This window comes from Carassius auratus, chromosome 46, assembly GCF_003368295.1.
Source record: "Carassius auratus strain Wakin chromosome 46, ASM336829v1, whole genome shotgun sequence".
Classification (NCBI taxonomy): Eukaryota; Metazoa; Chordata; class Actinopteri; order Cypriniformes; family Cyprinidae; genus Carassius; species Carassius auratus.
In genome coordinates this window covers 11,582,990-11,607,803 of record NC_039288.1, presented here as the reverse complement: position 1 = coordinate 11,607,803, position 24,814 = coordinate 11,582,990, and the positions used below count along the sequence as shown (strand labels likewise).

Sequence of the window (24,814 nt, the reverse complement as noted above, 5' to 3'; positions counted from 1 at the left end):
AGTCTGCAGTGACATCAACTGGCCATTTATAGAATTGGTCCCGTAATATTTAGTCCTCTTTTTGGGGTGTTTGATACATTTTGTAACATTTATTTATTTATTGCATTTGCAACTGAACATCTTTTTTTTTATTCATGCAAGATTAATTTAACTTCATGTTTGAATAATTGTTGAAGAGTGAATATTGTTTAAAAAAATAAAATAATGAAGCGATCATGAAAATGTTTTATTTTTTTTATTTATATATATATATATATATATAATATATATATATATATATATATATATTTAAAAACAAGCTACTTGTCACTTCTATGCATTCCTTTTCGTCATTTCAAATAAATAAATACTTTTTATTTGTATGTGTGTATGCATATGTATTTGCATTTTGCAACTGGGCAACTATTTTATTTTATTGATTTTTATTTATTTTTTTTTAATTCACCGCAAGATTCATATATACTCATGTTTAATCCTGCATTTGCACACTCAATAATCACTGTATGAAATGCAGTGGAACTTGTGGTTATGCAGCAGGTGTCGGGGAGTTTTGTGTGAGCACACTTGCTCTAGGTTACCAGTCTCCAGGCTGCAATGGCCCCATGTTGCTCTATTTAAAAACTGATTTTGACACACCAGAGCACAACAGAATAACTGCTTACAAATCTTGTTCTAACAGGTCATGGTATTTAAATGTTGAGGTGACAATGGATAATCAGATTGATTTGTAACAACTGATGTGTCTCAAAGTTCTCAATTCTCATAAGATCACATCATGATCCTTCTCCAAATGGAATGGAGAACTTAGCTGCAAAACAACAAACAACAACATATCAAATAGCACTCACTAGAGAAGAGATTAAATTTTAATGCACTCAAGCCCAAGCAGTGATCAAAATACAGTAAGCCTGCAAACTGTCTCTTTAAATAACACATACAGTCAATACAAGTATGTCTTTCTTTTTTTATCTCTGCTCAAAACCCCGTTCTTCAGCTTTCTGGAGAAATTCATGTCAGCCAATAGCATCACCAAAGCCAACACGTTTCTGCTGCTCTGAGATTTCAGTACAAAAAGCAAATAACAAGTCTTTAGGGTATGAGTAAATATATGAATTATATACACAACAACATTGAGATGAAAGTTTAAGAAAATGAAATTTAAAACTGGAAAAATAATAATAATAATAATAATATAATAAAGTAATGCTACAATAACAGTTAGTAAAATGTATTTTTTAACTGCAGTTCGTGACAGTAACCACGTCCTGCCCCACTCAATACAAATGTCAAGTCTGAATAGGAAGTTTCACGTGTGTTTGCGTTCTGCATATTGTATTACGAGGAAGGTCATTACTGTGTATCCGTTTTGACAACTGCTGGCTCGTAACTACGCTGCTCGGCGTGGCAGTCGATACCTGTCTGCCTTTGCTCGTGGCCGTGTTTACGTGCGCGCGCATCCTCAGGTATCTGGTGGTTCTTTAGTGCTATGAAGTTACGCGCTCGGCAGGAACCGATGCAGAACGTGTATTCTGGCATATTCAAATGATCCGAGGCGAAGTCCGAGAGAAATGTTTATCTCGTAGTTTATTCTGATACAAAATAATTCGTTTTTAAATGGCTTCATTTCGGTAAGTTTTAACCCGTCGTTTATAGTGTGGGGGAAACAATGAAAGACATACACCTGTCATCCGATTTATGTAGCAATGGTAAGAGAGTTTGTTGTCTTACTTATGTAAGAGCCCAATATAAATTGCAGTGTGATTTTATTATGGTTTTTTTTTGCATGTAATGTGAAACTTGAGATTTAAATGACGTATGTTTTTGTTTTTGTACTAGTTGCACATTTTAGTAGTTATAGTTTCATCAATGTGTTGTCCTTTGGAAAGTCTGACAATGTTATTAACATATGATGACATATTTGTTTAAAGGACTAACATTCCTTATTGTATGACCAGCCTTTCAGTAAATGACTGGCCGCTGGCTTTGGTTGTTCCCTATAAAAACACTATGTAAACTTTAAAATATAAATAATATTAAAATGTTGAAGAAAGAGTAACAAAATGGCAGGCTATAGTGATGAGTGATTTTTTATGTTTTTATAAAAAAGCATTTTATGTGAATAAGCTGCTTTAAAAAAAATGGTTTTGAACAATTTTGTTGGACATTTTACTCTCTGTTTTGGCAATTAAACCTATTATTGTTGTAACGTAGTTCCTCTTTTTTTTCTTGTGATCAGGTTCAGTAATAAGGATCTTCTGTCCGCCTCTGTTTGTGTGTTTGACACGGGGGTTTGCAACACGTCTTTTAGTGTAGACAGCTCTAATATAAACTCTACAGTCACCACAGCAGCTCTCGCCATCAACAAATGGAGCAACTACAATTTCTGGATGGGCTTGTCGCTGGCCGTGGCTCTCCGCTTTCCTCATAGGAGGAAGCATTATACTGAAGAAGAAGGCGTTTGCTGCATTTGGCCAGTATTGGGGAAACGAGAGCAGGTAAGGCAATTTACATCAGAATTTACATAACGTCAAAAGTGCCATCAAATTCTGATGCAATAAACCTTGCATGGAGTTTTATCCTTAATATTCAGAATGTTGAGTTACTGGTTTTGTTTTTGAGGGTATTTTGGATTTAATGCTAATTATTTTACTTGACTGGAAATAGTTGTGAAATTGGTTGAAACTGGTTCCTTCTTTGTTTGTGCTTACCTAATAATGACCGAATCACCAGCAGGCTCTGTTTTGGGTTATTAATCAAACTGAATATGTGAAAATGCTTGTCTGCTTAGCTGAGGGAGGTCATGGGGTACCTGAAGGACTGGTTGTGGTGGGGAGGCCTTTTGACAAGTGAGTGCAGTGCAAGCATCTCTCAGCCATCTTCCTCTGATGACTCCAACAAACGTAGATAACATCCTGCCTTTTTTCGCAGTGGGTGGAGGTGAAGCGGCAAACTTCACAGCGTACATGTTTGCTCCAGCCACAGTGGTGACCCCTTTAGGAGCTCTCAGTGTTCTTATCAGGTAACAGCACCACCCTTATTCACCCTCGCCAATGGTTTGCTCCACATAATGCTGTGTAACCTTTATAAGCCTGTGAGTCAGAGGACTAGTATATTTAGAAATATATATGACTATAATGTTAAAATCCTGAATTGCAATATGTTTCACACAATTAAAGTACATTTGAGTGAGCTATAGGGCCCAGGTAAGACCCAAAGTAATACTACAGTATGTTGTACTCATGCATTTATTTGATAAAAAAAAAAAAAAAATCAAATGTCTCCCCCAACATTCAGAAAAATAAAAATAATTATATAGTCTCAACATAGGCTGAAATTATGTCATTTCTTTGGCAAATGTGATTTTGACACATACTTGATGTTCAAAGAGTATGCCAATTGATAATTTCAATAACAAATGGCCATTTCATCATGATATGATGATTATAAACATATACCAAGAATAAATCATGCACTGATCTCCACCTTGTTCTTCTGAACTCATGAGATAACGGCTGAATAGCCCTTTCTCATTACGAGTGCACTGATTCTGTCTATGGCCTTTTGTGTTTCCTAGTGTTTTCACTAGAACTAAATGGAAAGGTATTAATGGTAATGTTTATTTACTCTCTTCAGTGCAGTTCTGTCCTCCCACTTCTTCGGAGAAACAATGAATCTGCTTGGAAAACTTGGCTGCATGCTCAGCATACTGGGAAGCACTATAATGGTTATACATGCACCTGAAGAGGAAGAAGTGACGACGCTTACAGAAATGACAGAGAAACTGTTGGATCCTGGTTAGTGTTTCAATACCTTTATTTATAGAACTAAAAAACATGTTATAATGGATAACAGCTGTTTTTCTGCTTCTCCTAAAGGTTTTTTGGTGTTTGCCAGTACTCTGCTGGTTGCTTGTATGCTCCTGATCTTCTACGTCTCCCCTCGCTTCGGTCAAACTAACATATTAGTCTACATAAGCATCTGCTCTCTGCTCGGAGCGTTCACTGTGTCCTCGGTCAAGGGCCTCGGCATCGCGATACGCACCATGTTCTCTGACCTCTCAGTGGTCCGTCACCCTCTCACCTGGATTCTTTTGCTGACCTTAATCGGATCCATCATCATCCAGGTCAACTATCTGAATAAGTCGCTGGACACCTTCAATACGCTCTTGGTATATCCCATCTACTATGTCTTCTTCACCACCGTAGTCCTGAGCACCTCTGTGATTCTCTTTAAAGAATGGGGAGCCATGTCAGGAGTGGATGTGGTGGGCACCATCGGGGGCTTCCTGGTGATCGTGATCGGAGTGAGCATGTTACACCTCTTCAAAGACATGAACATGTGTTTTGAAGATCTAAGAAGCAATCTTTATCAGCCACAGAGCCCGTCAAAGATGGAGGACAAGCACATGCTCATAGAGAACATAGACAGCCTGCCGCCTATGAGAGAGGAAGGGCCCAGAGTCTTCATCATCAGCTGAGACTGGATCAGATCTCAGCTAGTTTGAATATACAGTTTAGTAATATTCTCATTTAATTGATGTTAATTGGTGATTTCCTCTGCTGAAAACTGTAGTACTATGATGCACTGATTTGAATTGGCTGCTGCTGAGTACATTGATGAAGCAGATTTTAAATTTTTTTTAAATATTATTTTGCTGTTAGTCAAATTTGTGTCTTGAATTCAACTTTTAGCAACGTTGGGAATGTTTAAATACTGAAACAGTGTGAAACAGAGCATGACGCAGCAGAACTTTTCAATCTTGCTGCTGAAAACTGCCAGTGAAGCACCTAATATACAAAATATTTATTTTTCCTCTCTTGAACGGATGGGTTATATTTCCAGAGAATTATCTTAAAAATAGACCGGTGAATTGAAAATATTTGCATACATTTTGAATGGAAAATAATAAATATATATATTTCATATTTCACAGGAAATATATTGTTTGTCTTGAAAAGTTCAAAACATTTGTTTTTCACATACTATTAGACAGTTTACAGACATGCCTCCCCCCATTATGAGACTATATAATGCTCATTATATTATATTATATTATATTATATTATATTATATTATATTATATTATATTCATTTGTGTATGGTGTGTAACAACAGGTGTGTGGGACATCAGAAGACAAGTGGTCATATGAAACACATATGAGCACTGGTAAGGTGTATTGGCTGACCACAGCTTGTGAACAGATAACCTCATCTTAGTAGCAGGTGAAAACGGCTTTTATTTTGCTCACTCAGTTTCCGGCGTATAGTGAATCATTTACAGGCGTCAGGAACTTGCTATCCATATGTGAGAGTCGAAGGAGGTCTGAATTGACTATGATGCTGATTCATACGTAATGTTTCTGGACCAAACAAGATTCATGAGTAGGCCTGAATCTGTGCTGTCAGGATTCCACAGAAGATTCAGCAGATCTTCCTTGGCCCAGTGGCCTACTACACAGCCCCAATCCTCGTGTGTTGGTTTATGTATTGTTTTGTCTTATTTGCTTATGCTTTCAGTTGCATCTAAAAGCAGTATCACATTCAGCGACTAACTTTCCATAGTACATTTACACAGATTTGAACAAAACAAAACAAAACAAAACAATTGATAAATAATGTGTGGGTTATTTGATTCTGTCTTGCCAGAGGCATCTTCCTGTAAACGAATAGCTCCAAACGACACGGCAGACAAGACTGTATTTAACTTTTAAAGCACTGGGTCAAATGACTCTGCCCACAGAACTTGTATCCTGTATGATGGCATTTGTTTCTATCAAGCTGCTTTGATCAAAAAAATTTCAATTTTACATTGAATTTTTTTTATTAATTTATTTAAAATCACCTCTCCGCCCAGTGTTAACTATACGATGTTTCTTTTTAACATTGCACCAGCATTTATTTGAGAAAAATGAGTCAAATGCATAAAAGCATATTTCCGTGATAGAATTTAAAGAGTTTATTAATAGTGTTTTTTTTGTTTTTTGTTTTGTTCTACACATGATTTTTCACGGTGTGCTCCAATATTCATTCAGATGTCCTGCCTTAAATCTTCCAATTGCAAGAAAAACAGCAACAGGGCCAAATGGCCTTTCTCAAGTTGCACCAGCAGATGGCATACTCTACACTCCAGTCAATCTCACATTCCCAGGCAACAGGACTCAAAACAACTTCATAGAATCTCACAGAGCTTTGCATAGGTGTGCCTGAACATATGACACTATTGACCAATCAGAATGCTCATGCTTCTCACTGTTGCTAAGATACAGTGAAACAGTGTTGTAATGCAAAGGGGTTAAAAACTGAATGCTTAGAATTCAACTTTTGAATCAGTTCACACATACATTAAATGCTTGAAACAACTTTTAAATGTAGTAAAAAAAACTTGTTATATAGCCTATTAAGCCACATTTAATATATATATATATGTGTGTGTGTGTGTGTATGTATGTATGTATGTATGTATGTATATATATATATATATATATATATATATATATATATATATATATATATATATAAAGAATATTAATGACTTGAATTAGACTTATTAGAAAGAATGGCTGCTGAAAATTCAGCTTTGCCAGCACAATAATATATTTTATTTTATAGCATATTAAAATAAAAAACAGTTATTTTAAATTGTAATAATATTTTACAGTAATACTGTATTTAATGTATTTCTGATTAAATAAATGCATCTTTGGTGAGCAAAAGTGTGTGTGGGGGTTGGGAGTATAATACTGGTACTTTTTGTTTACCTTTTAGATTAATTTTATAAAACCCTTTATAATATAAAATTTAAGATATGTTGTGTGTGTTATAATGTAACTTTTTAAAGTGATTTGCAGGGGCTTTTATTGTTACCTTTGTAATGCCATTCTTATAACTTTATGAAATGTATATCATCTTTTGTCAAACAAATTATATTTATAAACTTTTTTTTATCAGAACTGAGGGATATCTTTTCAGGAAATATCAGATCAGTGGTAGGATAAGTCTATGGGTTTAGTCTATATTTTTGGACAGTAATGTTGATCCAGCATCAACAAACTATGTTGATCCAGAAACATGTCTAACTTGGCAAAATCATGGCAACCAGCTTTCAGCCGAGATTGGCCCATGAAGAAAAAGCATTTCTTTCAGCCAGAAGTGTTTTGTAGCGCTGGCGCGGTTCTGGCCCGTTATCTTCTCACCGTTGTCCAGACTTAGCCAATACTGATGCTTTTTTAAAGATCATTATTTTGTGTATTTGGTGTAACAGAATATGTTGACATGCTTTAATGTTAAAAAACACATAATTTTTCAAATTCTGTACATTATTGTAGGTCCTCTATGCCCCGCCTCTCTCAAACACATGGTTTTCTACAAAGTCCCTCCTTCTGACAAGAGCAGTCTGCTCTGATTGGCCAACTGAACCAGTGCATTGTGATTGGCCTAACACTGCAAGCATTTTTCAGAAAATGTAATGCCCCTTTCCATAATGAGCTTCATCTATCAAAATAAATGTAAAGACAATTAATAATGTCCTTAGTTTTAACATTAGCTCAAGCCCGAAAGGGGAACAGAGTGGTGTGACAGGCACAGTGACCAAACTTGCATGTGTTTTCAATACACAAGCCATGGACGGTTAAGACCCTGTGACCCTGTCTCTCTCTCTCACACACACACATAGCTTTGCCTTTGCCAAACTCTACCTTTGAACAGTCAACAGCAAATAGTTAAACTAACAACAAAACATACTTAGAGTAGCTGATTCAGAAGCACCAGATTGTCATAACAAAGTGAGAATGACCTTGTCTCCTAGGTTCACGAAACGGTCATCCGTAAAATGCGTTGCTGTTCTGTTGTAAGTAATCTTAAAGATACCTAAATGCACCTACTTTAGAAATGCCAAATAAAGTGCTTTTGCTTTCGCCCGTGCTTTTTTCACACAGCATCTCCCTGACATGGCTGCTTCAGTGTGGTTAACTGTGGTTACTGAAACCATGCCTTCTATCTTTGCGTGAACATTTGGGCACATTTTAGTACAAATGGAACCAAAAATGTTCCAGCTGCCCTTGCATGCACAAGCAAACAGCAGGCCCGGCACAGGCAAATATAAATAAATAAAGACAGAAACCTCATTTGTCTGTTTTTAACTATTTTTCTTCGCCAACCGTTAACAAATAAAATTAATTTAAAATGCATAAAGTGCAAAACAGAGTGCAATATAGTGCAAGATATACATGTTTTGTCAGGGCATCCCTCCCGAACCAGTCGAACAGGTCTTATAAGTGTAGAGGTTCTTCCAGGGTATAATAATTTCTTGGAACAGGCAACAAGTGGATGAAACCATGGTGAATCTCCTGGAAATACACTGAGTCACTCCTCAGAAAAATCTATGGCATTGGTGAACACGCCACGGCTGGATGCACCAAATATTCCTCAACGGTTTGATAGATATAAGAATTCTCAAGCTCCCTTTGATGAGCCACCTAGCCGCATGAGAGAGCCCATGTTAGATGGTCCTACAAGACCTTATGCTCCTCCTCCTCGGTATGAAGGCAATACAGGGGGATTTGATGGGTCTGGTGGACCCGTGAGGTGTCCTGGACATCGCTTTGATGCCCCTCAACAGTTTGAAAGATTTCCCAAAGCCCATGAAAGACCTGTGAGATTTAACAACCCAGCAGTATCACACAGGCCAATGAGGTACACAGAGCCTCGTAACGTGAGATTTGACTCTCAAACCCCAGTTCATTATGACCACCCAATCCACCAAAACAGATTTGCTAATCCACCAAGGTCAGGCCCCTGTGGTAATCTCTGCTGTACCACTACCTAATTTCAACATTCCACCCATGAACACGTTTGGTGGCCCGGCCCAACAGTTTCCCATGCAGCGAAATGTTTCTCAAGCATCTAACTTCAGTGTGACAGTCCCTATGTCATCGGATTTCCAGGGTTCATTTAGACCTGCTCCTTTCCCTGGTCCGGGTGTTGGAAATGTTCCTCAGCCTGTACGTGTTCCTTCCTCATGGAGTCCTTTATGTTAGTTAATGTTAAAGAGTTTTCTTTTTGTTAAACTTGGGAAAATAAAGTTTCGTTTTTGTCTTGTGAATTGTTAGATGATGGGACCTCAACCCTTTATGCCACCAAACCAAATATCTTTCCAGCCTGGTGAGAATGTCTTTATTTAACCGAATCGTACACTACTGTTAACTTACCAGCCTACATTTGTTTTGATTGTGGCTTCTACTTCAGACCTGTATTATAAGTGAATTGATTATTGAATCAGGTTCCCAGTTTCAGCAGCCTGAGCCCGAGCCGTTGAGACAAATAGATGTGAACGATCTGTAATAAAAACTTCTATCCACTGGAATAATAAAACCTGCACAAACGGACTCAACGACTGGTATGCATACTGTATTGTATTTCATTTATTACTGTTGGACAATTAAATAGCACCAAAGTTTCAAGGTTGGAAAACTACATCCATCTTAACAAATTAAATTAAATCTAAAAATATTTCAAAATATTTGATGCATTGTTATTGAATTAATTAATTTATTTCAGTTAACTAGTTGTATTTAAATAATTTACCCTTCTAGCTTGTCTGCATGTGTCTGGGCTTATTTATTCACTTTCTGCACTTCCTATTCTTTATATTTCAGTATAATAAGCGTACTAACATTAGTTAGAATAGCAATTTTAAAATAAATCTAAAAGCAAGTCTTGAAAAAAATAAAAAATAAAATAAATATTGTAAACGGCAACTGCTAATGAGTGGTCCTCTGCTGTCATCTACTGGATATATATGTGTTAATGACTATGAAGAAAACCATTATGATGATGTTTATGGAGGATAGCATCGCTAGCTAGCTAACATTAGCCTAAACAGTTATGATTCTTAAGCAGTTGGAACTGCTCCGTCTAGCCCCCCAAAAACTACAAATAAAAGCAAAAAACAATGATTACCATAGTAAAACTATGGTAACCACAAATTAACCATGGTTTTATTACACTAACTATAGTTTAACCATGGTTATTTGTAGTAAAACTGTCAATTTGCCTAAAACATGGTTACTAGACTTTCACTAATTTTAATTTTGCCAAGGGCCCCATTTCCAGCCCTGCTCATATCACAACTGAAAGCTGACCAAACACAACAAGCTTTTTTTTTGTAAGCCATTCCTCTGCTGTGACAGTATGAGTGAAGTCATTTGATCCAGCTGCAGGACACAAGCCATTTCATTTATTAGGGACAGCAGTATGACTGTGAGTTTAAATGGCTTCTATTGTTCTGTTGTGCTCCCCACACACACACACACACACACACACACACACAGCTGACGCGGCTCTATCACTACATGTACGGAGCGTTCGGCTGGATTGTTGAATACAGGGAAATTGACTCAAAAAGTTCAAGTTAAAGAGATACAGCTGTCACTCCTTGTTGTAACACGCCCACACATCCATTCATCATCAGCCAATCAGTGTTCAGCAAACAGGTACTGTGACAGATACCACACCTATGACAGGCACCAGCACGTGGAAGAAAGAGCGAGACGCTGGAGATTAGAAACAAAGAATCTGTAGTGGTGTAAGGAAGACTGTCGTCAATTACAAGGAGAAAAAAAGACTGGGACTGGTTCAAGAATCTGAATGCAATTCCTGTGGATTACTTTGGAAAGGGCACTGAAAGTTTAGATCAGCAAAGAAACAATATAACAAGGACTCACTGTCTGAGAAGAGGAGAGACGCAGAATAAAGAGTGTGGAGGATGGCCACATGGCTGAATGAAGTCCAGAAGCATCCAGCCCTGTATGTCTTGTGCTGTTCTGTAACCTTCAGGATCCTTCACAGGTTCCTGCAGACTGTGCCCAGTCCCGGGACAGTGGACACAGACCCCTGGAGGACGTGGAAATGGAGGAACCTCTCAGTGTCACTCGTCCACTCACTGCTGACTGGCATCTGGGCCGTCACCTGGTGAGCTGTTTTTGTTTATTCATTCATTTTTTATATATATGATCAATATTTTGGTTTTGTTTTCCAGTGAAAATATCTATACATCATTCAAATGTCATTAAATCATCTAATTTTAATTCATTTGTAAAATATAATTTTACCTGAGAGGCAAAATAATAATAATAAAAATAACTTGTTTTGGAGCTCAGGTTTAAATTTATATATTTTTTTGTTTGTTGTTGTTGTTATTTAGCTATTAGTTATTTTTCTTTTTGTAGTCATGAAAGAAATGCTTTTGCATGAACCATAAAAATCTGAAAACTATTTTGTATGACATTAGTTTTAATATTTTTATTAATAGTTTCATTTAATTCTGAAATTCATTTAATTGTTGACATCTAAAAAAAAAGTCTAATAAATTGCTATAGAATATTTATCGTATTTTAAGGATGTTTAAACATTTTTTTACAACTCAAAATACTGAGTGAGACACTGCAGAGGTTCTGTACATATAGAGTCAAAGCACATTATAATTCTTTGTTAATATCTTAATAGCTTGTGGTTATTGTTAGATGTTGTTATATAGTTTGTACTAAAAGCCATGTCTAAGAATAAACAAAAGTTATTGAATGTTCATGAACAGCACTTAACTTTCAGTTACTGATCTCTCAGTTTGGAAACAGGAAAAACCTGCTGGACAGGCATGAATGAGAGTTACATGAGAATGAGAAATTTCACCATTCTTATTGTCATAGAATGAATCATCCCTCAAACCAAGCAAGAGTTTCACCAATGTGGGTGTTTTCGACTTTTATCAGCAATGGACTTTTTTTACACTCTTTTGTGTTGTTTATTGTCAGTTACTGAGCACATGCCTGTTATATTTTGATCTTCTGGTTGATATGATCAACAGTTTGCATGAATCTGTGTCCCGACAGTGTCATACAGCATCCTGTGATGGTGCATGAAATCCACTCCACCTACACCCCATCAGCATACATGCTAGTCGTCGTCTCCTCTGGTCAGTAAACACATCAGCAGTCATCAAAAACACACTGCACTATTACTATCACTGATGCAATTACTGTCATACAGTACTGCACACATGCAACACAGTTAACCCAGACCACACAAGTAAGTATGTAGCTCACATATAATTTATCTGATTCTCACGTTCTCCCGCAAGTTCAACCATGTAGACATCCCTGTCCTGCCTCTGTGTCACCATGATCTCCTGATAAGAGTTTAAGTTGCTCTGTGACTCAGGTTTTTGGAATGATATAGTAGAAAAAGAACTAAGATCTTAAAACCGATGTTTCTCTCACATATTTTTAATTGTTAAAGCTGGAGTTGTCTGTTATAAGCTATCATACCTGCATTTTTATTGAAAAATAAAATAAAATGTTGTGACATATTAATTTTTTTTTATATATTAAACAGTTAACTGCTCTCTGTTAATATTTTTTAAAAGCTGAATTTTCAGCAGTCATTACTCCAGTGTCACATGATCCTTCAGAAATCATTCTAATATACTCATTTAGTGCTTAAGAAACATTTCTTATTATAAAAGTTGAAAACAGTTGTGCTGCCAAATATTTAATAACGGTGATATATATTTTAGGATTCTTTAAGAAATAGAAAGTTCAAAATGATTGAAAATAAATGATATTTATTTGAAAAAGTGAAGATATTTGTTTCTGAAAGAAATGGATTTCTGTCACTTTTGACCAATGTAATGCATCTTTGATGAATTAAAGTAATATTTTCTTACTGAAAAAAATAATTTGATCCCAATGGTAGTACATAATACTAAAAAGATTTATCCCCAGATTCATCTGCGAGTCTTATCTATAGAAACACTGATTGAGTGACCCTACGGTAAACCTGTTCCACATACACGGACTGGAAATGGACCGATACAAAATGAAATCTCTCTTGTAACAAAGCAATTTATTTTTAAAGGTTTTGCATGGTCAGTAAATTCAGCATTGATCTCCTTCAACAGGCTACTTCATTCAGGATGCTGGTGACATTATTTTTAGTGGCTACGCAAAAGCATCTTGGGAGTTTTTACTTCACCATGTTATGGTAAGTCAATGCACGGGTTATGACACAAGACAATGAAATAAAAATAAAAAAGTGAAGTCTTAAAAATTCTAACCTAAAAACCATAAAAACTTGGGCATTGTCACAGCTGGTTCCCAATGGAAAAACTCGAGATTCAGGACCAAGTTCTTGAGCAATAAATTTATTCATTTTGAACAGGTAGAGTGGGCTCAGCTGAGGGGTGTATGGACTGCCACGGTGATTGCTTGCTCATCATTCTCGCTTTTACTTAAGGGAAATTTACCTTCGCAACTTTGTCCTTTTTTCATTGCTTGTTTGGCAAGGCCCAAACCTGAAAAAAGACATTACACACTCTATAAGCAACAAAATCAGAGAAAATAAGTGTTACTTGGTTATCATTCAGATACATACATGATATTTACAACAGAAAATGAGTAGAACATCCAAAAAACACTTACAAAAAACACTTGTTTAGTTTCTATTTGTGTCTGTGGATTTCAATTAAAATATTTATCTTGAAAGAGCTTTTCTCATGCACTTAACCAGAAATCTCCACTTCAGTAGCACTTACACGAAAACCTCACACTTTTATTTCTATCTATCTTCTGAACGAGTTGACACAGAGGTTTTTTCATAGATCATTTGCCTAACTTTATTCAACATTTTTTTTTCTTCCTAAAAACATTCATCGATTCATTCATTGGCTTTTAACAGTATTTTCAGATTTATGGAGTGATCCAAAAAAAAAAAAAAGAAAAAAACACTGACTGTAATATAATGTAACAAAATGAAACAAGATTTTTGAAACTGCATTTTGAAGATTCAAGACTTTTTGAACCCTCTGCACTCCCTCCACTCACCGTCATGGACAGCACTGTGACAACAGAAGAGTCATTCATGTTCCTGTATATTATATATATATATATATATATATATATATATATATATATATATATATATATATATATATATATACACATATACATTTTCATATATTGTTATTTCCTATTTACTTGTTCTACTTTTATTCTTTTTATTATCTGTCTTATCTTGTCCCTGTCATTCTGTTTGTGCTGTGGAAGCTTCTGTCACCAAATAAATGTATTTCTAAACATACCTGGCAATAAAGCTCTTTCTAATTCTGATTCAATGTTTAGATTTCTCTTCTGGAGATGTATGCTAATTAGCGCATATTTAATTAGATAAATATGTCAGAAAATATGCAATACAAAAACTATTGGTAATTGACTTGTAATCACATTTCCAGGGATCTCCGAAGTGAAAGTCATCATAGATTGTCGAACTTTTATAGTGGTCAATGGAAACTACAAGAAATGTTCTTATTTGCTTTTTCATTTGCTCCAAAAGCCAAAAAATAAAAATAGAAAAATAAATTCCATGATACAATTTGTATAACTTGAGACAGAAGATTTTGTTGTTGTTGTGACATTATGTCGGTCAGAAGAAATTTGTCAAATTTTCTGTCACTCTGTCGGTCATTGTATATTAGAAACACACAGCAGTGTTGACCAGTTTTCTGTCATTTATCCAGTGAAGAAAGCACAAAGTATACTGTTGCTAGATTTACAATGTTTAAAACTGCATCCTCACAAGGATCCATTCTTTATGTAATCAATCATATCTATTCATGTTTTGTGTAAACTGTGAATCTGTTCTGTTCTCCTGTAGGTGATCTGGTGTTTCCTGTACGCTGTGTTCACTCATCAGTATGTGGCAGGCGCAGTGGTGGCTTTATTTGTGGAGGTGAACAGTGTGTTCCTACACACACGTTTATTGCTCAAACTGGCTAAGGTGGCCCACAACTCTTTCATCTACACCGTTAACAAACTGTTAAATGTGGTGACCTACATGACCTTCCGGCTCGGAGCACAGTTTTACCTCACCTGGTATCTAATACACCACTACTCAACGTTGGATCATGCCCTCTACTTCCTGATAACCATGATGCTCATGAACATCATGATTCTCATCTACTTCTACCGCCTCCTCCGAACCGACTTCTTCAGCAAGAGGCATCCTCACAACAGTGGTCGTAAATTTGCTGAGGACTAAACCAACGAAGGTTGATGTCCTAAGACTGGATTCAAGTGAATGTTAACACAAAGTTTATCCATCGATGCCTGTACTGAATGAGCAAACCTCACCAGAGAGAGTCTGATGTGAACCAGAGACATTTAAAAGGTTTTCATATGTTAGAATAAAACTTAAACTCAATAAACAACTTTAAAGTCAAGTCAAGTCACCTTTATTTATATAGAGCTTTACAGTATCAAAATAGGAAAATATGTGCTGAAGATTTACTCAATTTCTAGTTATCTAAGAAGTATATGAGTTTGTTTCTTCATTGGAATAGATTTGGAGAAATTTAGCATTACATCACTTGCTCACTAATAGATCCTCTACAGTGAATGGGTGCCGTCAGAATCATAGATATGTATGGGTCAGAAGGAGTTAACAGAAGATAAAAACATCACAATAATCTATATGACTCGAGATCCATCAGTTAACTGCACTCTCGGAAAAAAAGGTACAAAAGTTGTCACTGGGGCGGTACCTTTTCAAATTCAATTTTTTCTAAGAGAGTAATTGTGGAGCAAAAAGCTATGTGTTTGTAAGAAACAAATCCATCTTTAATGCATTTAACTTTAAACTGTTGCTTCTGGTCAAAATAGAATCCTCTATAGATAATATTGCTTTCTCCAGTAAAAAAAAAAAAAAAAAGGAAAGTCCATCCACGGTTCGTCCTGACACATCAAAATCCACTGACAGTTTCAGGCTGTTTTGGCTTGTAAATGGCATTTAATCTCTGCTTATTTCTGTTCTGATTCACACTAAATGACTTTTTCACTGGAGAAAGCAATATTATGCATAAATGCAATGTATATTCGTGAAAAGAAAGTTTGAAGCTACAAATGTCTTGATGGATTTGTTGATAATGAACACATTTTTTTTACATAAAATGGTAAGACGCACCAGTTTGTATTATCAAGCAGCAAAACAAGATATTAATACTAATATTCCAAAACTTTCTGAAAATACGAGAATTAACTGCACAATTACTAGAAATCTGTACCTTGAATATTATACAATTTGCATACATACAAAATTTGTGGAAAGATACATGTTTCCAACTCTGACTTTGAACCAATTCTGCTACTATGGAGTGTATGCAAGAGAGTGAGCAATAAGTTGCTGGCTACAGCTCACTTAAAGGGTTAGTTCACCCAAAAATGAAAATTAGACCCTCGAAGCATCCTAGGTGTTTTTGACTTTCTTCTTTCAGAAGAATCCAGTCGGGGTTAAATAAAAAATTGTCCAGGTCATTCCAAGCTTGATCATTGCAGAAAGTGGGTGTTTCAGTTGAACTGTGCACAAGTTGTCAAATAAAGTGCGCACATCCATAATAAAATGTTATATAAAACATATATGACCTGATAAATTAGCCAGTTTCAATTCAGATTGACAGTTCACTACCCCAGGGTGTCGCTCAGCCAGTTTCAGCACTGTCTGATGTTGCATAACATAATAAAAGCCCAACAAAAACTCATATATGACCAGTTTTGTCTAAATTCAGATAGCTTTATAAAGAAAACTTCCATTCCACAAACCGGTTTCAATTTAGATTGACAGTTCACTACCCCAGGGTGTCACACAACCAGTTTCAGAACTGTCTAATGTTGCATTACAAACTAAAAGCCATCCAAAAACTCATATTCTACCTGTTCTGCCTGTGATTTTGAATAGCTCTAAAAAGGAAACTCCTTGTTTCCACAGAAAAAATTACATTTAGATTAACAGTCAACTGCCCCAGGGTGTCACTCAGCCAGTTTAAGGACGATCTGATGTTGCATTATAAAATAAAAGCCCTCAAAAATGTATTTTGTACTGTTTATCTAAAGTGAAACTTTTTTTGTGGAATCGGGGAGTTTTCTTTTTATAACTAAGTGAATTTAAAGATAATTCTTTTTTTTGCAATTTTTTTAAAGGTTTTATTTTATTTCTCATCAGACAGCTGTTTTCATCTTACTTGGAAATTCTACATGTAATATTACTCAACAAATTCATTTTTATATTATCAGACAGTTTTTTTAAACATATTATATGAAAAAGTATAATTCATATCAGACCTTTTTAAATGAATATTTATTTAATACAAGATCATTTTTAAATTATTTAATCATGTCATTCAGACCTATTCCAAATTCATTCATTCATCATAGAAAGAGAAAATGGCTCAATAAATGAAACCCGAAGAGTTTTTACATGCCATTACCGTAATGAGTCGAATTATAGAAAAGAGTGGAAGAGTCGCGCAAGTAGTGCTTTATTTGACGACTTGTGGACTGTTCAACTGAAACAGCTGCTGACTGCAATGATAGCCAGGAAATTTTTTTATATAACTCAGACTGGATTCGTCTGAAAGAAAAAAGTCATATACACCTAGGATGCTTCGAGGGTGGGTAAAACACAAGCTAATTTTCATTTTGGGTGAACTAACCCCTTAACAGCCACCGGTGTCGCTAATAACAAGGGTTTTTGAATTCTAAAGAGCCCTTCAAAGTGACCCATACTCAGAACTCGTGCTCTGCATCCAAAGTGAACACACACACACAGCAGTGAGCACACACACAGCAGTGAGCAGCCATTTATGCTGCGGCACCCGGGGAGCAGTTGGGTGTTCATACCTTGCTCAAGGGCACATAAGTCATGGTATGGCTGGCCCAAGACTCAAACCCACAACCCACAACCCTAGAGGTTAGGAGTCAAACTCTCTAACCACTGGGCCATGACTTCCCACATCCCCATAATGCATTGCCATATACTTCCCCATAAAGCATTGGCATGCTTGATGATATTAAAGTAAACATTCATTTGTCTTAATTGAACAAGAAATGAGAAGAAATCTGGATCAATATATTGTCTAGTAATAGGGCTAAAAAAATAAAAAAAAACGTTTAAGTTGTTCAATTAGGTAAAAGTGTTTCTTAGTTTTATGTATCTAACTCCAGTATTACTAAATGTAATGGCACTGTCTCTTGCACTACGAATGATTGCTTTAAAATATTGTTTGTATTTTCTAATTACTTTTATTATTTACACGTACTCATTTTAATTAAATACATTTATCACACCAGTATTTTTAGATGAGCAAGTATTTGTAATTTGTAAAAAAATACTTTTTGATGTATTTATGCCCATCTCTGAAGCAATGTTGAACCTATAGGGGCCAGTGGAGTAAACTGTCATCTTAATCTGAGAAACTGCACCATTTGTGATGCAAAACTATATCAATGATTGCATTTTATTATAAAATACATTATTTAAAGCATTTTTACAAAATGCTGACTATGTGGTAAAGTGTGTCAGATCATGCTAATACTCAAATCCTACAACGAGGTTTGCATCCAAATGCAGAAATTACATCAGCCTCATATATTTCTTCTGAAGGACTACTGGTTGACATATGTTATTTAGACACGATGCGTCCGCAAACGCAGCTACCTCAGCACTGCAGAAAGGAACAACACTTCATAACATCAGTGTATTCCCTGGGAATTTTGCTTTATACATAAAACAGAATATTAATTATTTTTTCTGGCCTGTTATGGATATCTTTAGGAAAATGCAAATAATGCCCAACAACACAAGACTTTGTAATAGAGACAGTGAATTTAGTTTGCATCTTATTTAATTCTGGAGTCTTAACCTTTTTAAGGCTGAGAATCCCGTGGTGGAGAGACTCCGGTACTCCCTGTAGAAGAAAAAGTGTTTTAAGGCCAACCTAAAATGTATATTTATTTGACCCTATAATTAGTTTTCATCCAGGGACTTATAAAATTTAACATTAAGCAACTAACTTTTGCTTTCATTAACTTAACACTGCATTTCATTTAGCATGCTTTACAGTCTGAGATTCAAAAAAAAATAAAAAAAATAAAAATAAAAACTCTGCCCTGCTCTCAGTGTACTAAAAAACATCTACGGAATTGAACATCTGAAAACTGAATTAATGAAATCAATCCACAAATCCAGTCATTTTAGTGCGCAAAATTAAATTCTATGGATTAATTACAATAATTTATACATTTAATACATCGGTTTAATACAACGGTTGTAATTTAAATTTCAAATATTAACTTGCTGATGCTCTGGTTAACTACGGTATAATAATTCTATGACCTCAAATTAACACTTTTTTTGGTAAAAAAACAAAACAAAAAAAAAACACTTTGTAAACAAACTCATTCTCAAACCTTTAAATTCCAGAAATGTAAACAAATAAAGCCACAAAACAAAAACTGTTTTACAAACATTTATTCTTCTGTACATCTGACCAAGAGCACTTTAGATGATGCCAATCTGCAAGAAAAAGATGACAATCAGCACAGGTCGGAGAACAAATGTTTTGCAAAAGAACAAATAACGCATCAGTGGTTCTTCTAAATACATCAAACATTCAGGCAGAAACTCAGTTTACATTTGCAGAGGCTGAAGATTTCCTATCTTCAAACATTTATATTCACTAATTTACCTTGTTTGCAACATCCAAGGCATCGTAATCTGGTGCAAGACGAACGTATGCCTTCTTTTCACCATCAGGCCTGCAGGAAACGATAAATAAAGCATTCAGAATGAATAACAAATCTGACAATGCCTTTCCTCTGTATCAGTGGATCCTTTGAGAACATTACACTTCAGAATGATGATCATTATTGCATAATTACTCAATATATGAAAGCTCCCTGGATATTTCTGTTGAAATTGATAAAGCTACTTTTCAAACTTAACCCAAACTGGAAGAATGTGTTTTAAAATTAAATTAAAAACTATTAAGGATATTTTTTCTTTCATAATTATTTACTTAATCATTTATAATATTATAAGAGATACACTCATTGTTTCATTTGATTTCGTTTTTAATATATTAATAATCATTTAAGTATTTTTTTTTAGAGAACCACTACTTTAAAAGACATGAATAAACCAGGTTCTACCTGATCAGTGTGTTGACTTTAGCCACATCGATGTCGTACAGTTTCTTGACAGCGTGTTTAATCTGATGCTTGTTAGCCTTGACGTCAACAATGAACACCAGAGTGTTGTTGTCCTCAATCTTCTTCATGGCTGACTCGGTGGTCAGGGGGAACTTGATGATGGCATAATGGTCCAACCTGCCAGAACATATCCATTTTAAACTCATGCAAGTTCTAAACATTGTATGTATGCTTTAGTTTCAACTACATCTCAATGCTGAAATGAGGATGCATCAGTGTTTAAAAATTGTAATCATATAAATTCATGCTTTGATCGCAATTCCCATCATTTGCATCCTAAAAGGAAGCCCAATTTCAAGACTATTGGACATTTGTAAACCATAATCCATCACAATCTGAATTTTAGAGAAAAAAAGACTCACTTGTTTCTGCGTGGAGCGCTCTTCCTAGGGTACTTAGGCTGCCTCCTCAGACGCAGGGTCTTGGGCCGGTGGAAGGTCGGGGTGGTCCTGATCTTCTTCTTCCTCTGGCTGTGGACACCCTTCAGCACAGCCTTCTTGGCTTTAAGGGCCTTGGACTTGGCCTCAGTCTTGGCCGGGACAGCTGTAGAAACATTTTAACAATTATGACCATGCCATAGTCATGTCAGTGAATGAGTATAAAGTTGTCCAAACTGCATTTTCAAGCATTTAATTGCGAGACTTTCAAAAGGCACATAATGGTTATCACCGTGTTTACATTCAGACAGCAGCGACAAAACGCACAAAAGTGATACAATTTTAAAACAATATTGCTCTCGGGGCTAATTTAAAGACTCTTTTTAACTAAATTGATTGGTAATGAATGATAAATGGACAGATGAGGGTAGCCACGTGTGTGGGACTTGCTAACGATGACAAGCTGTCATTTACTTATATTTAACTGTGTACAATCCAAGTAGAACGTAAACAACCAATTTATGATAACTGGCTAATGGGGTTAACACTCGGGACAGTCTGATATAACGAGGCTGCGAGAGCGTGCAGCTAGCTTGTTAGCCGCGGTTATTACTAAGTACGTCTCACTCCGGCACTTCTGGCATCAAAACAATGTTATTTCACTCCAGACGCCTAATTTAACAGCTAGACACAAACATACATACATCAGCTACATTTAAGCGAAAACGCAGCTGTATATAATCATAATAAACGTAATTTTTATACAATTAACTCTATAAACCTAACGTACCTTCCTTCTTCGCCTTCGGTGCCATGTTGGGAAAGGAAGAACGAGAGGGGTTTCCTTCAGTATATCGCAGGGGTTCACGTTAACATGCGCAGTCATCGCGAGAACATCACCAGGCATTATGGGTTCTGTAGTCCACGTGCGCGCTGTAAATATCGAGCGCAGCCACAGCAGAGCGGGGCTTATGAGGAGCACAGTCACGCAGTGATTGTCACAAAATAACCTAATAGCCTACTAAATAATATTTGCCTCTACAACAAAATTGTTTCGACTAAATAAAGTTAGTCAAGTCTAAAATAGGCTACTTGTAGAATAATTTTACAAAAAGCATTCTTCCTTTTAAGGTAAGTTGTATTTATTTATTATTCCATAAATATTCATTGGTATTGCCTTTTAAATATCGGCATTTTGACATCAAAGTTTATTGTGTATTATACTGCAGCATGTTAATTTGTCATTAATTGTTGGTGTTATTTACTGTTTTTATTTTAATATATTATCGTTGTTGTTATTATTATGTTTATTGATCCCACTAGTCACTGGACAGAATGGTTGAGCGTTTGCTCTTGTTAAAGCTCTCACATGATGAACTCTCTACCCCCTGTGAAAGGAAACAGGATCATCTGTGAACTCCCTTTGGTAACACTTTTATATTAGATATTCATTTTGTCTTCTCCCTAGCTGTCGAAACACATTCATTTTAGAAGATTACTGTTTTTAATCACCTAGTGAGTGTTATAAACTGGACTCAGATGGACAGGATTATTATGTGAAAGGTGTTCTTTTCTTTGTTTTGTCTTGTTGTAATTTTTTTTAAGTTTAACCCAACATATCTCTATTGGTCTATTATTCAGTACTTTACAAGGGATGCTGCAGTGCACACCAAAGATGGCTTCAATATTACCGTTAAAGATGCATGTCAAGGACAGAAAACAGGGTGAGACACTCTTTTTCTCTCTTTCACACAAATATAGAAACATTTGTTTTGCTATTATAGAGGGGGGTTGCTGGCCCACACAATGCAGACAAAACTTCCTAAACGCATCCAGAGTGGTTACAGATACAGATGTGTAATGTACTATATGAACATTATTTTATTGTAAACGTTAATTTACAGATTGAATGTAGCCAAGGTCATTGTTGTTGGTGATGTAGGAGTTGGAAAGACCTGTTTAATAAACAGGTAAAAGTCTCTAATGTTAATTTAATAATAATATAATAATAATAATAATATGTGTAAAAATGCTTGAGTGACTACATTTGTTATTTATGTTGCCAAGATTCTGCAAAGACTCATTTGACAAGACATACAAAGCAACTATTGGAGTGGATTTTGAGATGGAGAGATTTGAGGTCCTCGGGGTGCCCTTCAGTTTGCAGTTGTGAGTTTGGTGTTTTTTTTTTTATTTTTATTAAACAGTCGTCATATGGTTGCATCCTTTGATCACAAGTCTCTTTCTCACTGCAGGTGGGACACAGCAGGTCAGGAAAGATTCAGATGCATTGCATCCACATACTACAGAGGAGCTCAAGGTAATGAAACAGACTATATTAAGCATACTCTTACTGTTTATTTGTGACATTCAGTAAAGAAAATCTATTTTTATTTTCCAGCCATCATTGTTGTCTTTGACCTGAGCAATTATAGCTCTTTGGATCATGCAAGGTACAGTATGACCACTAATTTGGTTTGAAAGACTCCCTGAATAGTCATGAATCCTGTCTGCTTTCTCCAACTTGTCTCTGTTTATTCAGAGAGTGGCTTGAAGATGCCATGAGAGACAATGACCCATCTAGTGTTCTCCTCTTCCTCGTGGGAACCAAAAAGGATCTTAGTGTGAGTCATTTTCAGTTTGACTCTTCGAAGCCACACTGTGACTTTCACATGATGTTGGCACAGAAGGGTCGCATTAACTTTTTCATAAAGAAGAAAGGATGCATGAAATGACATTGCCAATCCCAAGATGGAGGTAAGTAAGATGAATCGTTCTCTCCCATAGCACCCAGAGCAGTTGGCTGTAATGGAGCAAGAAGCCGTTCGGATCTCAGAGGAAATCAGAGCCGAGTATTGGGCCGTGTCTGCGCTGTCAGGTAGACTTTAACCACAGGTGTTTTCTTTGCAATTAAACTAGTTTTGTCTGAGCTGATGTCAGAAATACTTGAGTTCAAAAGCAGTTCAAAATAATATCTAAAGGTAGTTTTAAACATAAAAGGTATTGTAAAGGCAAATAAATATACAGTAAAAACAGCATTATTGTGGAATATTGATAAACTACTTTTCAAAAGTTTCAAGATACTTCTTTCAGAAACATTGACAAATCTGAATGACTCTGAAATGACATATGACATGACATGACGTATTATTTCTGTTGTCCTTTACAGGGGAAAGTGTGAGAGATTTTTTCCTCCGGGTTGCATCGCTTACATTTGAGGCGACTGTGTTATCTGAGCTGGAGAGGAACAACTCTAGACAAGCGAGTGATATTGTCAGTAAGTTCTCTTTCATTCAAAATATAGCTCATTTCAAACCGTTTATATCTATGTTTAACCCTGATTTCACCATTGCCATACAAAAAAGAATATTTGCATCTTTTCTTCACAGAAATCTCGAACAATTGTGATGAAAATTTTAAAAAGAGACAATCCAGCTGCTGTCGTTGACTAAAAGTATGTAACGTTCAAATGGCCATAGAAGTGATCCTTGAGTACAGACTTCGGGATGATGTCCCATAATGCCCAGATGAACATCTTTGAAGATAAAAATGATACACACAGAGGACTTGGCCAGTGAGATGAGGGGATCTCTACAAGAATTCATCTGAAAGTGAAGTTTGAAATGTAATCAGAAGTGTACTAAGGAATCCATGATATATTCCATGTGTTTTTTAAGTTATGAATATGAATGCATTTTTCAATATCATAACTGTATTATATGATTATTATCTGGATACACATTAATTTAGTTCGTCATAGAGTAAACTATCAAATAACCAGGATCAAGTCAGTGATTTTGTCCAAAAACGTGTTAATTTTTTGTTCCAAGCAGTGTCATATAATGATTTAAATCTGTAAATCTACCTATAAATAATTTCAACTCTATTGCATAAAGCGATGCAAATCCCTGCAATTTGATGGTAATGAGTTGTGCCTTCACATTTGCTTTTTCCTAGCAAACAGCAGTGTTTATGTGCAGGATACTTAAGAGGTCACATGAAATGCCCTCCTGGCGGTTCTGAATGGATATTTTGTAAATGTAGCCCTTGTTTTTTTCATTGCATCATGAGTTTCTCTGGCTAATATGATACATATGCCAGCACTCATGACCACCGGCTCTGCTGCCGTCTACACGACACAAGATTCCCATTGCGAGCTAAATGGAAGGTTTGTTTAGACGTAAATGGAGAAGTGTCACTGTGAAGCAAACATGAGCAGCTCAACAAACATCCCACTTGAACGGTTATATTCTGTAATGAAATGTCCCCTCAAGTCTACATGAGAGAATAAAGGTAAAAAATGCAAGAAAGGTATTGTTGTTTTTTTTTGTCCACTAGTAGCTGTGT

General features: G+C 35.8%; 3 protein-coding genes, 1 non-coding gene and 1 pseudogene across 6 annotated transcripts; 3 read left to right on the top strand and 2 right to left on the bottom strand.

The window, feature by feature from the left end:
• The first annotated feature begins 1,703 nt into the window (after window positions 1–1,703).
• LOC113063656 (magnesium transporter NIPA2-like) lies at window positions 1,704–4,922 on the top strand (annotated as a pseudogene).
• A 5,420-nt stretch (window positions 4,923–10,342) lies between these two features.
• LOC113064182 (calfacilitin-like) lies at window positions 10,343–15,268 on the top strand. The gene is made up of 4 exons (XM_026234808.1): window positions 10,343–10,968; window positions 11,886–11,968; window positions 12,953–13,035; window positions 14,704–15,268. The coding sequence occupies exons 1-4, from the start codon at window positions 10,763–10,765 to the stop codon at window positions 15,085–15,087; spliced, it is 756 nt and encodes a 251-aa protein (XP_026090593.1). The 5' UTR covers window positions 10,343–10,762; the 3' UTR covers window positions 15,088–15,268.
• A 4,067-nt stretch (window positions 15,269–19,335) lies between these two features.
• Window positions 19,336–21,375, bottom strand: LOC113064183 (60S ribosomal protein L23a). Its single transcript, XM_026234809.1, has 5 exons — window positions 21,258–21,375; window positions 20,453–20,633; window positions 20,031–20,207; window positions 19,568–19,637; window positions 19,336–19,395 (listed from the first exon to the last, which is right to left on the bottom strand). Exons 1-5 carry the CDS (start codon window positions 21,280–21,282, stop codon window positions 19,381–19,383), a joined length of 468 nt encoding a protein of 155 aa, XP_026090594.1. The 5' UTR covers window positions 21,283–21,375; the 3' UTR covers window positions 19,336–19,380.
• Window positions 20,297–20,366, bottom strand: LOC113064503 (small nucleolar RNA Z17). Its single transcript, XR_003278834.1, has one exon. It is a non-coding gene; the product is annotated as a small nucleolar RNA Z17 (small nucleolar RNA).
• Window positions 21,376–21,431: 56 nt separating the features above from the next.
• On the top strand, window positions 21,432–24,771 carry LOC113064181 (ras-related protein Rab-34). 3 transcript variants are annotated; one of them, XM_026234807.1, is made up of 11 exons: window positions 21,432–21,598; window positions 21,791–21,893; window positions 22,109–22,191; window positions 22,372–22,437; window positions 22,535–22,636; window positions 22,723–22,787; window positions 22,869–22,920; window positions 23,010–23,091; window positions 23,255–23,345; window positions 23,637–23,740; window positions 23,857–24,771. In XM_026234807.1, the coding sequence occupies exons 2-11, from the start codon at window positions 21,837–21,839 to the stop codon at window positions 23,917–23,919; spliced, it is 765 nt and encodes a 254-aa protein (XP_026090592.1). In that variant the 5' UTR covers window positions 21,432–21,598; window positions 21,791–21,836; the 3' UTR covers window positions 23,920–24,771. The 3 variants fall into 3 exon arrangements, with proteins under 3 accessions (XP_026090592.1, XP_026090591.1, XP_026090590.1); XM_026234806.1 differs by having other exon boundaries at window positions 21,434–21,598; window positions 21,830–21,893; window positions 23,637–23,744; XM_026234805.1 differs by having other exon boundaries at window positions 21,436–21,598; window positions 23,637–23,744.
• Window positions 24,772–24,814: the final 43 nt, after the last annotated feature.